Here is a 12987-nt window from a genome sequence, read left to right as displayed (position 1 = left end):
GGAATAAAATTCTCTCTCACAGAACTTATGTGAAAGAATGTAAATAAAGAAATACATTTAAAAATGCAAACAAGAGGAATTCTGCAGATGCTGGAAATTCAAGCAACACACTTTATCAAAGTTGCTGGTGAACGCAGGGTCCTGACGAAGGGTATCGGCCTGAAACGTCGATTGTACCTCTTCCAAGAGATGCTGCCTGGCCTGCTGCGTTCACCAGCAACTTTGATAAAGAAATACATTTTGTATCTTTCAACTCAAAGCTTATTCAAAATTCAAGATTCAAAGTTAAGAGTACATTTATTATCAAAGTATGTATAAATTATGCAAGCTTGAGATTCCTCTGCTTATAAGCATTCACAAAGCAAGAAAACCAAAAGAACCCAATTTTTAAAAAAAGACCAACCCCCAATGTGCAGAGCAAGAGGAAAAAACACAGATCATGCAAACAATAGAAGCAAGCAACAGCATTCCGAACCAAATTGAGTCTATAGGCCCGAATCCTGGAGCAGCTGGAGCAGGCCCATAGCCTCGGTCTCAGTTCATCATATAGCAGGGAAAATCACCGCAAAACCTGAAGACATAAAGCCCAGGGCAGCCAGAGCAGTCTCACAGCCTCAGCCTCAGCCTCAGCGCCGAGGAGAGCAGAGTAAAATGTTACAGAGCAGAACCGGCCCCGAACCTCGCCTCCGGTCCCAGCACCCTGCCTTTCCAGTCTATCTGGCTCTTCATTTAAATTGTCCAAACACTGGGTCAACCCCCCGCACTCAGACCCAGGCCCCACTGCAACTTTATGCTCTGGGCTGCCTCCGGCCTGTACTCGACCTTTCCAAATCGGCGTGGCATTTAGATGGATCAAACCTTGCTCCCGGCTCCAAAATAACTCTGCTTCAGCTTTCTCCCACTCTGTTCGCTCCAACTTTGTCTCTGAAATTCCAGTTTCTCCACCTCTCTCCAACTTCTCCTGGAACGTGCCTCGGCCTTGCTCTGACTCTGTCTCACACCCGCACGCCTCGACCCTTGGATCAGCCTTGCCTTTACTCGCCTCTTCATTGTTTGCAGTGATCGTCAATCACAATTTTGCACATGAAATTTGTAATTAATAGAGCATTCAGTTGAACTGCTTGCTTTCAAAACCACCAGTAAGCTTTCGCCATGTTTAATAGCACTTGGGCAGATAACGCAGATTTTTCTCACAGGAAATCATGGTACAGACCAGTTTCTGAGAATGAAACTTCTGCTGTCACTTGGAGCTTCCAGTATAGCTGCTGGTGGGAGGTGTGTCCGTGTTCCTCCTTAAGTCGCACCGAGGAATAGACGAAGGGTATTGAGTCATGAGGGAGAGCAGATGTTGGAATTTAGAGCAACACACGAAGTGCTGGAGGAGCTCTGGGCCAGGTAGCATCACAGTGTTGTTATGGACACAGCCCACTATGCCAGGATTCAGCTATTACCTGACAACTCTTGCTCCATCCCTTTCTTCTGTCTTTTTTTAACTCTTTCTTTTCCACTCTTTCTTTCAGTCCAGATAAAGGGTCTTGAACCAAAATGTCAGCTGCTCATTTGCCTCCATAGATGCTGCTTGACCTGTTCAGTTCCTCCAGTACTTTGTGTGTAGCAAAACACATTGAGTCTCCTGCTTCGCAGTCTGTTTCTTGCTGGGCAGGGCTGGAGGATGGTGTTATGTTTGAAAACTTCAAAATATTAAACTAGTTCAAACAAGGTCACAGGAGTCCAAAACTGTGGGTATAACTTCTAGTTTACTTTAAGCAAGACATGCGCACATCCCATGGTAGCATGATGACATGTGCAATTAACATATTTTTACATATAATCCATAAGTAATTATTTAAACAAACAAGAGTAGTTAATCAACAATATATTTAGAAAATTACTCAAATATAACTAAAATATTAAATACACAACACTCTTCCCTGCTTAGCTATAAACTCCAACTCGATAGAGAATGCATCTCAACTAAACACAATATACTATATAATACAACTACTAGTGGGCCATGCACAATCTGGATTTGATGGAGACAGACGTGAAGAAGCACGGAGGAACACCTGGAGTAATTTCTGAAATGCCTGCTTCACTGTCGCTGCTACTGTGCGATCGAGAATCTCTGGAGACGAAGGCCCCAAATCCTCGGACTTGCCTATTGCTTGTTGCCAGGGCCGGGGTCGAGGCGCTCGGCAAAAATGGTGCTCGGTGCTCGGTGACGGAGAGCTGGTCGGAGGCTTGGAGTTGTCGGACGGACTCGGAGTCGGACTGTGGTCGGATGCTCCCAGTATATTGCACCGGCAAGTTGGCGGCGCTGGAGGTTTACCGTCTGCGTGAGATTATGGGACTTTCGAAAGACTTTGAGACTTTTACTGTGCCATGGTCTGTTCTTATCAAATTACGGTATTGCTTTGCACTGTTGTAACTGTATGTTATAATTATGTGGTTTTTGTTAGTTTTTAAGTCAGTTTGTCATGTGTTTCCATGATATCATTCTGGAAAAACATTGTATCATTTATTAATGCATGCATTACTAAATGACAATAAAAGAGGACTGCATGTCCTCATAATCTAATCTAAATCTAAATCTCTCTTGGTTTCCTCATCCACAGCATCATTTGACAAATCCTCTGCTTTCTTTCTGGCCTTCCATTCATCCAGCTGGGCTTTGGTCTTTGCATCTATTTTTACAAGCAGCTTTTTGTCTCCCACTTGAAGTTCATGCAATAACCTTAATGCACACAGAGGAGATTCTGGTTCTTTATACTCAAAAATGCTGAGTGCTTGTAACTTTCCTGAAGGTCCTTGAACTCTCTTCCAGCTTAAAACCAAGCCACATTTCACAAGTAACTGTCTGACTAACATACCAGAAGCTTTCTCAGTTACGTTGCCTACAAAATCTTCTGCAGTTAGACCACTGCTTTCATCACTTTCACAATTCCTCTGAGCAGCATGGTCCTTCCTTGGCCCAGTGTGCTTTCCAACAAGGGGCGCAGAGTTGGCACAAACATCTCTTTGTCATCTGTTGGGCAACAGTTCATGGTATTCGGCATGGAGACAGTTATGGCATCATCCAGTACATTTTTAGTTCACTTTTGTATAGCTGCATTGCAGGAGATGTGGCATGCAAATGGTGGATGGGATCTCCAGTCAAGTTGTCATTGTCTCTGCCACTCACACCTCTACAACGCTGGTCCTTCTGTTTTTAGCACACACATACAAGCTCAATGTATCTTGTTGGTTATTGTATTACACTGTTACAGATGTTATTCCCCCAGGAGTTATCTTTTCTCTGGTATAAGTTCTTAGTTGGATATCTGCAGGCTTCATTTCAGTATCTTTGAAATGCCTTTCAAACTCAATTTGTGGAATGATTGAAACAGCTGAGCCATTTTAATTAATTTGCCATTCACTTCTGGTATATTGCTTGTCGATCATTAATCTTCACATTGTAGATTTCAAGGCTACACAGTCTTATGTCATTCACATCATTACCAGATTTTTAATTAACAGCATGCAGATTAGTGCTCTTTTTAAAACTGCAATTTGACTTTTTATCTTGTATCTCTTCTCTGTGCAATCCATTTATTTTTGTCTCTGTGCAATCCATTTATTTTTGTCTGCCTGACATACCCTTTGAACGTGTCTTACTTTGGTGCATTTTCTGCAAGTTTTCCTTTGAAATCTGTAGTTGCCTGGTATACAAGTGATTGACTGGGTGAAGTAACTGCACCATTACAAATTGGCACAAAATATTTTCAGAACTGATAAATGACAGGAAATCATTGCACTGAAAATCATCACAAATGGGCAATGGTCATGTTAATAAATCTAAAGCAGCCATTCTGAAGCATAACCTCTTAAATATCCATTTAAAAGATGTTAATACTTCTGCTAAAATATTAGACAGAATTAATGGGTTAGGCACTTAGTAATTCATAGTATCTACTCCTTTCTGGACTTTAAAGATAAAACTGAATTGGACTTGATCTATGGAAAAGAGTAAACAGTCGACGTTCTGGGCCGAGACCCTTCCTTTTCAGTCTTCTCCAATGATGTGGCCTGGCCTGCTGAGTTCCAACAGCATTTTGCGTGTGTTGCTTTGGATTTCCAGCACCTCCAGATTTTCTCCTGTGTAAGGCACTATTACTACTACGAAGTCTCGTCAAGGGATGCCTACCCTGAAGAAATTTGAATCTCCCCAGTCCTGATGAAGGGTCTTGGCCAAAAACGCCAACTGTTTACTCTTTTACACAGATGCTTCCTGAGTAAACAAAAGTTACACCCGCATTTTCAGACTCCTGTGTCTTCGTTTGAATTAGTTTAATTTTTTGCAAAATGTAACATTGGCATCGAGGTATTTTTAAAATTAAACCGACACAGCTACCAAGCTGTTAAAATGCAGCGAGATGTTTGAACTAAAAAAAACACAGAAGAATGTCATTTTTGAAAAAATAGTATTCGAGCACATGGAGACGGTTGAGTTTATAGCAAAAAGCAGCGCACCACACCACAAATTCTTTGGAAGGGAAGATAGCAATGATTTAAAAAGAAAGTACAGTATATCACATGGTTGTAAAGATGATCCTAAACATTTGTTTCATTGTCTCGCATTTGTTTTTCTTCCAGTGGGAAAAACTGCAGATGTCAACAAGTGAGAGGAGAAAGATTGTCTGCTCTGTCACTTTCCACATCGTTGCCATCACGTGTGTCGTGTGGTCCTTGTACGTTCTGATAGATCGGACCGCAGAGGAGATCAAACAGGGTAATGACAATGGTACGAACAAGTTCTTTAGCGATGTGCTTTCTTACTCTGGAAGCTCACTCAGCTGTGTGAAAGAGACAAAAAAAAACACTCTCAACATTAGTTGATTAGTGGATTTGCCCAAGGCAAGCTGCCAGAAAATGATTCAGAACCTGATTATTGCGTCGCAAAGCTTGAACTGTAGATGCAATTTATGTAGGGTTATAATGTCATTGTTCCGCAGGCTATGTTAATGGTAACTCTCTAGGATTTCAGAGAGCTGACAAATGGCCCAATTGTTTTTACATCAGCACAGATCACAGTTACAGACACAAGATTTTTATTATGTGTAAGCTGCTGTTCGGCACGAGGAAATTAAGGAAGTGCAGGCGGTGGAAATATGAAACAAAAACAGAAAATGCTGAGAACAGTTTGCAGGATAGGCAGCATCTGTCAGGGGAAACAGGTGGTGTTTTGGGTTGGAATCCTCCATTATAACTGAAAATGAGAGAAGTTCCTTGACAGGCTTAAAGCGAATGTATCCCCCAGGACCAGATGAGAGGGAGTAAATTCAAAGGAGAAATGTGTGGCAATTATTTTACACAGGTAGTGATGACTATCTGGAATGTAAACAAATACAACTGAAGCTTTCAACAGGATCTTCGATGGGCATTTGAATGTGCAGAGAATGGAAGGATATAGACGTTGGGTAGGCAGAAGGTATTAGTTTAGTGAGGCAATTATTTACAAGCTTCAACTCACACAAAATGGCTGGAGGAACTAGGCAGGTCAGGCAGCATCTGTGGAAATGAATAGAGGGGTCGAGACAATTCCTCAGGACATGGCCCAAAACGTTGGCTGTCGATGCACTTCCATAGATGCTGCCTGACCTATTCAGCTCCTCCAGCAATGTGTGTTGCTTCGGATTTCCAGCATCTGCAGAATCTCTTATATTTTTAATTACTAGTTTCATTAGTTTGGTACAGCATCATGGGCTGAAGGGTTTGTTCTTGTGTTGTGCTATTCTGTTCTGTTTGCGATGACCGACGAGGGTTATCCCAGGGTTCTTAAATCCCTGATGGATTCAAGTACAAGTGTAGGTAACTGAAGGACACCAGATAGATATCCCATGTTCATGAAAAGCAGCAAGCAAGAAAGAGATGAATAAATTTAGACTTGTGAACCTAACATCAGTGGTAGGGGAAGTTACTGGAAAACGAACTCTGAGGGAGAGGATTAATGAACATTTGAAAAGGCAAGACACAGTGAAAATCCACTGACTCCCCTTTATCTATCTTGCCTGGTAGTTTCTCAAAGAATCCCAACAAATTTGTCAGGCAAGAGTTCCCCTTATGGAAACCATGCTGGCTTTGGCCTATTTTATCATGTGCCTCCACGTACTCCGAAACCTCATTCTTAATAATAGACTCCAACATCTTCCCAACCACTGAAATCTAGCTAACTGGCCTATAATTTCCTATCTTTTGCCTCCCTCCCTTCTTAAAGAGTGGAGAGACATTTGCAATTTTTCAGTCCTCTGGAATCATTCTAGGCTCCAGTGATTCTTGAAAGATCAATACTTATGCCTCCACAATCTTTTCTAACCCCGAGGGTGTAGTCCATCTGGTCCAGGTGACTTAGCTACATTCAATCCTTTCAGTTTCTCAAGTACTTTCTCCTTAGTAATAGTAACTACACTCACTTTTGTCCCCTGACACTCTCAAATATCTGGCATGCTGCCAGTGTCTTCTACAATGAAGACTGTTGGAAAATATTTATTAAGTTCATCTGCCATTTATTTGTCCCCTATTACTACGTCTCCAAAGTTATTTTGCAGTGGTCTAATATCCACCCTCCCCTCTCTTTTACTCTTTACATATCTGGGAAAAAAATTCTGGTATCATCTTTCATATTATTGACTAACTTACCTTCTTTGAGGGTGTAATGGACAGCAAGGATAGCTATTGAAGCTTGCAACAGTATCTGGACCAGCTGGGACTATGAGGTGAGAAATAATCGCAGATGGAATTTAATGCAGTCAAGTGTGAGGTGTTGCACTTTGGGAGGACCATCTAGGATAGAACTTACACAGTGCACAGTAGGGCATTGTGGAGCAAAGTAGGACAGAGGGATCTGGGAATAGTTCAATAGTTCCATGTAATATCAGAAAATGTATACAACATACAACCTGAAATTCTTGTTCCTCACAGGCGTCCATGAAAACAGAAGTGTCCCAAAGAATGAGTGACAGTAAAACCCTTAGAACCCCAAGGACCCCTACTCGTGCCCCCCCCACACACAAGCGGCAGCAAAGCAACAACCCCCCTCCCCCACCTACTTCAGTGCCCTCCACCCAGCAAGCAAGCAATAGCAAAGCCCCCAAGAAAGACCACGATCTGCAGTACAACAAAAACTAATCGTTCACCAGACAGTTCAGCATGCCACAGGTTCTCTCTCTCTCTCTCCCTAATAAAGGGGCAGAGAGGTTTCACTCAGCGAGAGGGGAGACAAAGACAAAACAACTCACCAATTTATGGTGCTAAAGTCTGCCATGTCACTTTTCTCGAGTTCTCCAACTCTCGAGAATCGGCAGCAAAATCTCCCCACCACCGAGAGGAAGAGAGAGAGCACGATTCAGTACAGAGCCCCGGATAGCTGATCCGCTGTTCCTTTCTTTCTTTTTAAATCTTTTTATTGAGTAAGTATACAAAAAAGGTAAGCCATATAAACATTAATACAATGTTAAAGTATAATAAAATTCCAAAAGATAACAATACCAAAAAGAAAATACTACAAACAATGTAATTTAAGCATAAGAAAGCAAGATAACATAATAGTATACTAGATTTTATATATATCAATGGAAAAAAAAAGAAAAAAAAACCCCAAAAAAAAAACCCACCGTGCAACTAACTAAAAGCAAAGCAAAGCAATGGGCTAACTTGAAACCAAACAGAGTTAAACTTAAAATCACGTCCTCAATCCCGACCTCCATTAAAACAGTGAAAAAAAAACAAGAAGGGTAAATATTACATTAAATGAAAATATCGAATAAAAGGTCCCCAAATCTGTTCAAATTTAAATGAAGAATCATAAAGATTACTTCTAATTTTCTCCAGATTCAAACATAAAATCGTCTGAGAAAACCAAAAAAAGGTAGTTGGAGCATTAAGCTCTTTCCAATGTTGTAAAATACATCTTTTCGCCATTAAAGTAAGAAATGCAATCATTCTACGGGCTGAAGGGGAAAGATTACTAGAAATTTTAGGTAGTCCAAAGATAGCAGTAATAGGGTGAGGAGAGATATCTATATTTAATACCTTAGAAATAATATTGAAAATATCTCTCCAAAAAGTTTCCAAAGTAGGGCAAGACCAAAACATATGAGTTAAAGAGGCTATCTGCCCCGAACATCTATCACAGAAAGGATTAATATGCGAGTAAAAACGCGCTAACTTATCTTTGGACATATGTGCTCTATGAACCACTTTAAATTGAATTAGGGAATGTTTAGCACAAATAGAGGAAGTATTAACTAATTGTAAAATCTGCCCCCAATCATCCACAGAAATGGTAAGCCCCAATTCCTGTTCCCAATCTACCCTAATCTTATCAAATGGAGCTTTCCTAAGTTTCATAATAATATTATAAATCATAGCCGATGCACCTTTCTGACATGGATTAAGGTTAATTATCGAATCTAAAATATATATAGGAGGAAGCATTGGAAAGGAAGAAAGTATAGTACTTAGGAAATTTCTAACTTGTAAATATCTAAAAAAATGTATTCTTGATAAGTTATATTTATTAGATAATTGTTCAAAAGACATAAGGGAACCATCTAAAAATAAATCCAAAAACCGTAAAATACCCTTAGTCTTCCAAGTTTGAAAAGCGCGATCCGTAAAAGAGGGAGGAAAAAATATGTTACCTAAAATAGGAATCGCTAACCCGAATTGATTAAGATCAAAAAATTTTCTGAATTGAAACCAAATGCGCAAAGCATATTTAACTATCGGGTTAGAGACCTGCTTAAGGCGTTTCGAATCAAAAGGAAGAGAGGAACCTAAAATAGAACCAAGTGTATAACCCTGAACAGATTGTAATTCCAATGCTACCCATTTAGGAATAGATAGTATGTCCCGGTCAAGTAAGCAAAATTTCATATGTCGAATATTAATAGCCCAATAATAAAATCTAAAGTTAGGTAATGCTAAACCTCCATCTCTCTTAGCTTTCTGTAAATGTATTTTACCCAGTCTCGGATTCTTATTCTGCCAAATAAATGAAGAAATTTTAGAGTCAACTTTATCAAAAAAAGATTTAGGAACGAAAATTGGTAATGCCTGAAACACATATAAAAATTTTGGCAAAAAAAACATCTTAACTGCATTAATACGACCAATCAAAGTTAAATATAAGGGAAACCATTTAGATGAAAGTTGAGTAATATGGTCTATTAATGGTAAAAAGTTAGTCTTAAATAAATCTTTATGTTTACAAGTAATTTTAATCCCAAGATATGAAAAGTAATTATTAATCAATTTAAATGGAAATTTATAATATAAGGGAAGATGTTTATTAATCGGAAAAAGTTCACTCTTACTAAGATTTAATTTATAACCTGAGAAAAGACCAAATTGTGATCCGCTGTTCCTGATGTTCCATTTTAGAAACATAGAAACATAGAAAACCTACAGCTCAATACAGGCCCTTCAGCCCACAAAGCTGTGCCAAACATGTCCTTATCTTAGAAATTGCCTAGGGGTACCCATCGGCCTCTATTTTTCTGAGCTCCATGTACCTGTCCAGGAGTCCCTTAAAAGATCCTATTGTTTACGCCTCCACCACCGTCGCCGGCAGCCCATTCCACGCACTCGCCACTCTCTCGTTCTCTCCCGCGACGCTTCAGTTAGTGGCATTGGCACAGCATCGGTCACCCCCAGGTCCCCAAAGCATCGGAACCCCGAAGGCACACTCGTCTTCTGGGGTGCACATTTGGGATATCGAAAAACGGCCAGTGGGTGAACCCCCGGGAGCAGGAGCCATCGCCATAAAGAAGTGAAGTTTGAGTGTAGCTCTCGGTCAGAGTCTTCGACAGAACCCCATCCACCTTGAAAAGGAAAACGAGAGACATTGAAGGTCAAAATAAGCTGTTTCCGAAGAAGTCGTTGTCTGGCTCCATTCGGCATTCAGAAGGATCATCCATAATTCTTTGAAAGTGGTGTCACGGGGTTGTAAAGAGAGCTTTCAGCTTATTGATTTTCATAAATCAAAGGTTTGAGTACAGGAATTGTGCTGTATAATTGAAGTTGTATAAGACATGGGTGAAGCCTATTTGAAGTATTGTGGGCAGTTTTGGTCAACTACCTACAGGAAAGATATTGATAAGACTGCAAGAGTACAGAGAAAATTTGCGAGGATGTTGCCGGAACTTGAGGACCTGAGTTATAGGGAAAAGTTGAATAGATTAGAATTTTTTTCACTGGAGCCTAGGAGAATGAAAGGAGATTTGATAGAGCGACACAAAATTATGAGGGGTACAGATAGGGTGAATTAAAGCAGACTTGTTCCAGAGAGGTTGGGTGAGATAGATCTAGAGGGTATAGGTTAAGTGTGAAAGGTTAAATATTGAAGGGGAACACAAGGGGGATATTCCTTACTCAGATTTTGGTGAGTGGGTGGAACATGCTGCCAACGCTTACCTGAAGTTTGGATAAGTAATACTTGAGTGTATTTAAGGCAGAGCTTGATAGGTTCTCGATTGAACACAGCGTCAAAGGAGATGGGGAGAAGGCTGGGGAGTGGGGCTGAGGTGGAGGGGAAGATCAGCCATGATTGAATGGCGGAGCAGACTCGATGGGCCAAATGGCCTAATTCTGCTCCTTTGTCTTATGGTCTTATAAGTACATGGATGCGAGGGGTGTGAAGGCTATGGTCCAGTCGGAAGCCAATGTTACTAGGCAGAATAATAGCTCAGCATGGACTAAATGGGCCAAAGATCCTGCTTCATGCTGTGGTGCTCTGTGACTATGAAAGAGGGGAAACAAAAGGCTGAAGGAGCCAGGAGGGGGAGGGGAGAGTGGATGTACTGTGAGTGGCAGCTTGTATTGTCTCTGCAGTGCAAAGATCACTGGAAACACTGTCTGAGAGATGTTTTGCATCAAGATCTTTGTCTGATTTTTGTGTCGATCATCACATCTCTGTACAGTAATAACAGCTGCAATCCTCTGCTGTTTGTGGGCCTTTATTAGGGCAGTGATTGTAACTGATGCACGTGTGGTCAGCAAGAAGAAAACCCCGGGATTACATTTCAGAAATATTTATCTTCATTAATTAGAAGCAGCATTTTCTATAGATTAAAATAATGCTTCAAGGAAAAGAAATGCATAACGGATAAATATGGTATTTATTTTTATAGGTGTTCTAGAATGGCCGTTTTGGACAAAATTGGTGGTAGTGGCCATTGGATTTACAGGAGGCCTTGTCTTCATGTATGTACAGTGCAAAGTCTACTTTCAGCTATGGCGGAGACTAAAAGCATACAACAGGGTTATCTTTGTACAGAACTGCCCAGACACTGGCAAGAAGACTGATGACAGGAACACTTCAAATAGTCAGAACTCTGACAACAAAGACAATGTTACTGTGCCAGTGTCACAGACAGAAACGACCTTACAGAGAGCACCAGAGGTGCAGGTCGGATTTCCTGAAGTTGCACCTGTGTGATCCGTGTTTCTGAAGTTCATTTGAAGAATTGCACATGTTTTTGGAAATCAGTTCCCTTAAGCAGTATCAGGACTAACAAGTGAGCAGTTCCTGTCAGAAGGCTGCCGGAAGTACAGATCAACAGACATGATCAACAGAAAACCAACATGTCAGTCTTTGGAAGTGAACTAAGTAGTGGTGTGTTCATTGGTGTTGGACATGATACACGTGGCATTCAAAGAATATGTGCAATGTCCTAATTAGGGTTTTGTAGAGAAGCACTTTTAACTTTATGGCTTTAAAGGTAAAACATTTTGGTATTGTTAGGCTCTGTTTTGAAATGTTAATCTTCAAGAAACAGTCTTTCAACATGTTACAGTGTTGACTTAACCATCTATATATTTAACCTAAACAGAGCAAATTTTCCAATGAAATGTGTTGCACAGAATACTTTACTGAGCTGATGAAGAAGAGTAAGACTGGTATCCCTTATGCATTTTAACACACCAATATCACCATGACTTACTCAGCTTTGAACCCTTTAAGAACCACCCATCTTAAAATTATTATTAATAAAATTAGATCATTGTAATATTTTAACTTTTATCCAAACAAATATTAAATGTTGGTAATAGTCTAACAATGTGCTGATTATGGGGTCTGAGTCCAAACCAGGAAAACAATTAAAATCCTCTCTTTAGAAATAGGAAATCCTCTATTAGAAAATACTATAAGTTAACAATTTTTGGTTTGCTAAGGTCACAAGAAGCTCAGGTGAACTAAAAAGCCTCATCTTTGATGCAAGATGGATGGACGTGGCTCTGTATTTTAAAGGAAACCAGACATTAATTATCATAATTCTTATGTGTCACCATGATAATCTATCAATGTTAGCAGTTGAAGAGCCAAGAAATGTTGTCTCCATTAATCGGGGGTCATTGCAAAAAAACAACTACTCCCACTGCTTTGGGAGATAAATAGGGTAGAGTTATATTGCCCTACAGTTCTAAAATAGATACCACAATATGGAACCTCCCAGAGGATACAGAATAAGCAAGGCTTATTGTCAAACTTTAATAATTAGCTAAAGTATTTATTTTAGCAAAGTTCATTTTGAAGCTATTTGTTTCATTCGTCAGTCACATTAACCCTTTATAGAGAGAAAGTTCAAAGATTTGTCCCTAGACCTGAGCCTTTCAAGCAGCTACCTGTGCATCAACAATGAGTCTACTTGGTCTATATTGCAAGGTGAAATCATATCTTTCTAGATATGTCACAGGATTTTTTTTCCTATGTTATTAATGCCAACTTCAGATATGCACCAAAAGACAACTACTTACAAAAAAAGCCCATTCTGCACTTAACATTGTAACTTATTAAAATGGCCATTGTTGGAGTGGGCCAGTGTTAGAGTGGTCCAGCTTTGGCTCAACAGACTTGAGCGAGCACAGATGTAGGCTCTAAGTAAGTTTCAAGTAGTAAGTTTTTTTTTCTCTCTCTCTCTCTGTTAGTACATAACTAGTGCACTGAAA

The 12987-nt window shown here is 40.1% G+C and overlaps 1 protein-coding gene across 6 annotated transcripts in view; it reads left to right on the top strand.

Moving 5' to 3' along the window:
• The window catches only part of marchf1 (membrane-associated ring finger (C3HC4) 1), a 602233-nt gene extending 589826 nt beyond the window's left edge, over positions 1-12407 (top strand). For 5 of the 6 annotated variants that reach the window (XM_063046422.1, XM_063046423.1, XM_063046424.1 and 2 more), the window contains 2 exons: positions 4633-4780; positions 11169-11522. In XM_063046422.1, the coding sequence (XP_062902492.1) occupies positions 4633-4780; positions 11169-11476 (456 nt within the window). In that variant the 3' untranslated portion in view covers positions 11477-11522. Of the gene's footprint in view, positions 1-4632; positions 4781-11168 lie in introns of all 6 variants that reach the window. The other variant, XM_063046427.1, reaches the window with a different exon arrangement.
• Positions 12408-12987: the final 580 nt, after the last annotated feature.

Source organism: Mobula hypostoma, chromosome 4 (genome assembly GCF_963921235.1).
Source record: "Mobula hypostoma chromosome 4, sMobHyp1.1, whole genome shotgun sequence".
In the NCBI taxonomy this organism is placed as follows: domain Eukaryota; kingdom Metazoa; phylum Chordata; class Chondrichthyes; order Myliobatiformes; family Myliobatidae; genus Mobula; species Mobula hypostoma.
Note: the sequence above shows the minus strand (reverse complement) of the source record. Positions and strands in the feature narration are given on the sequence as shown.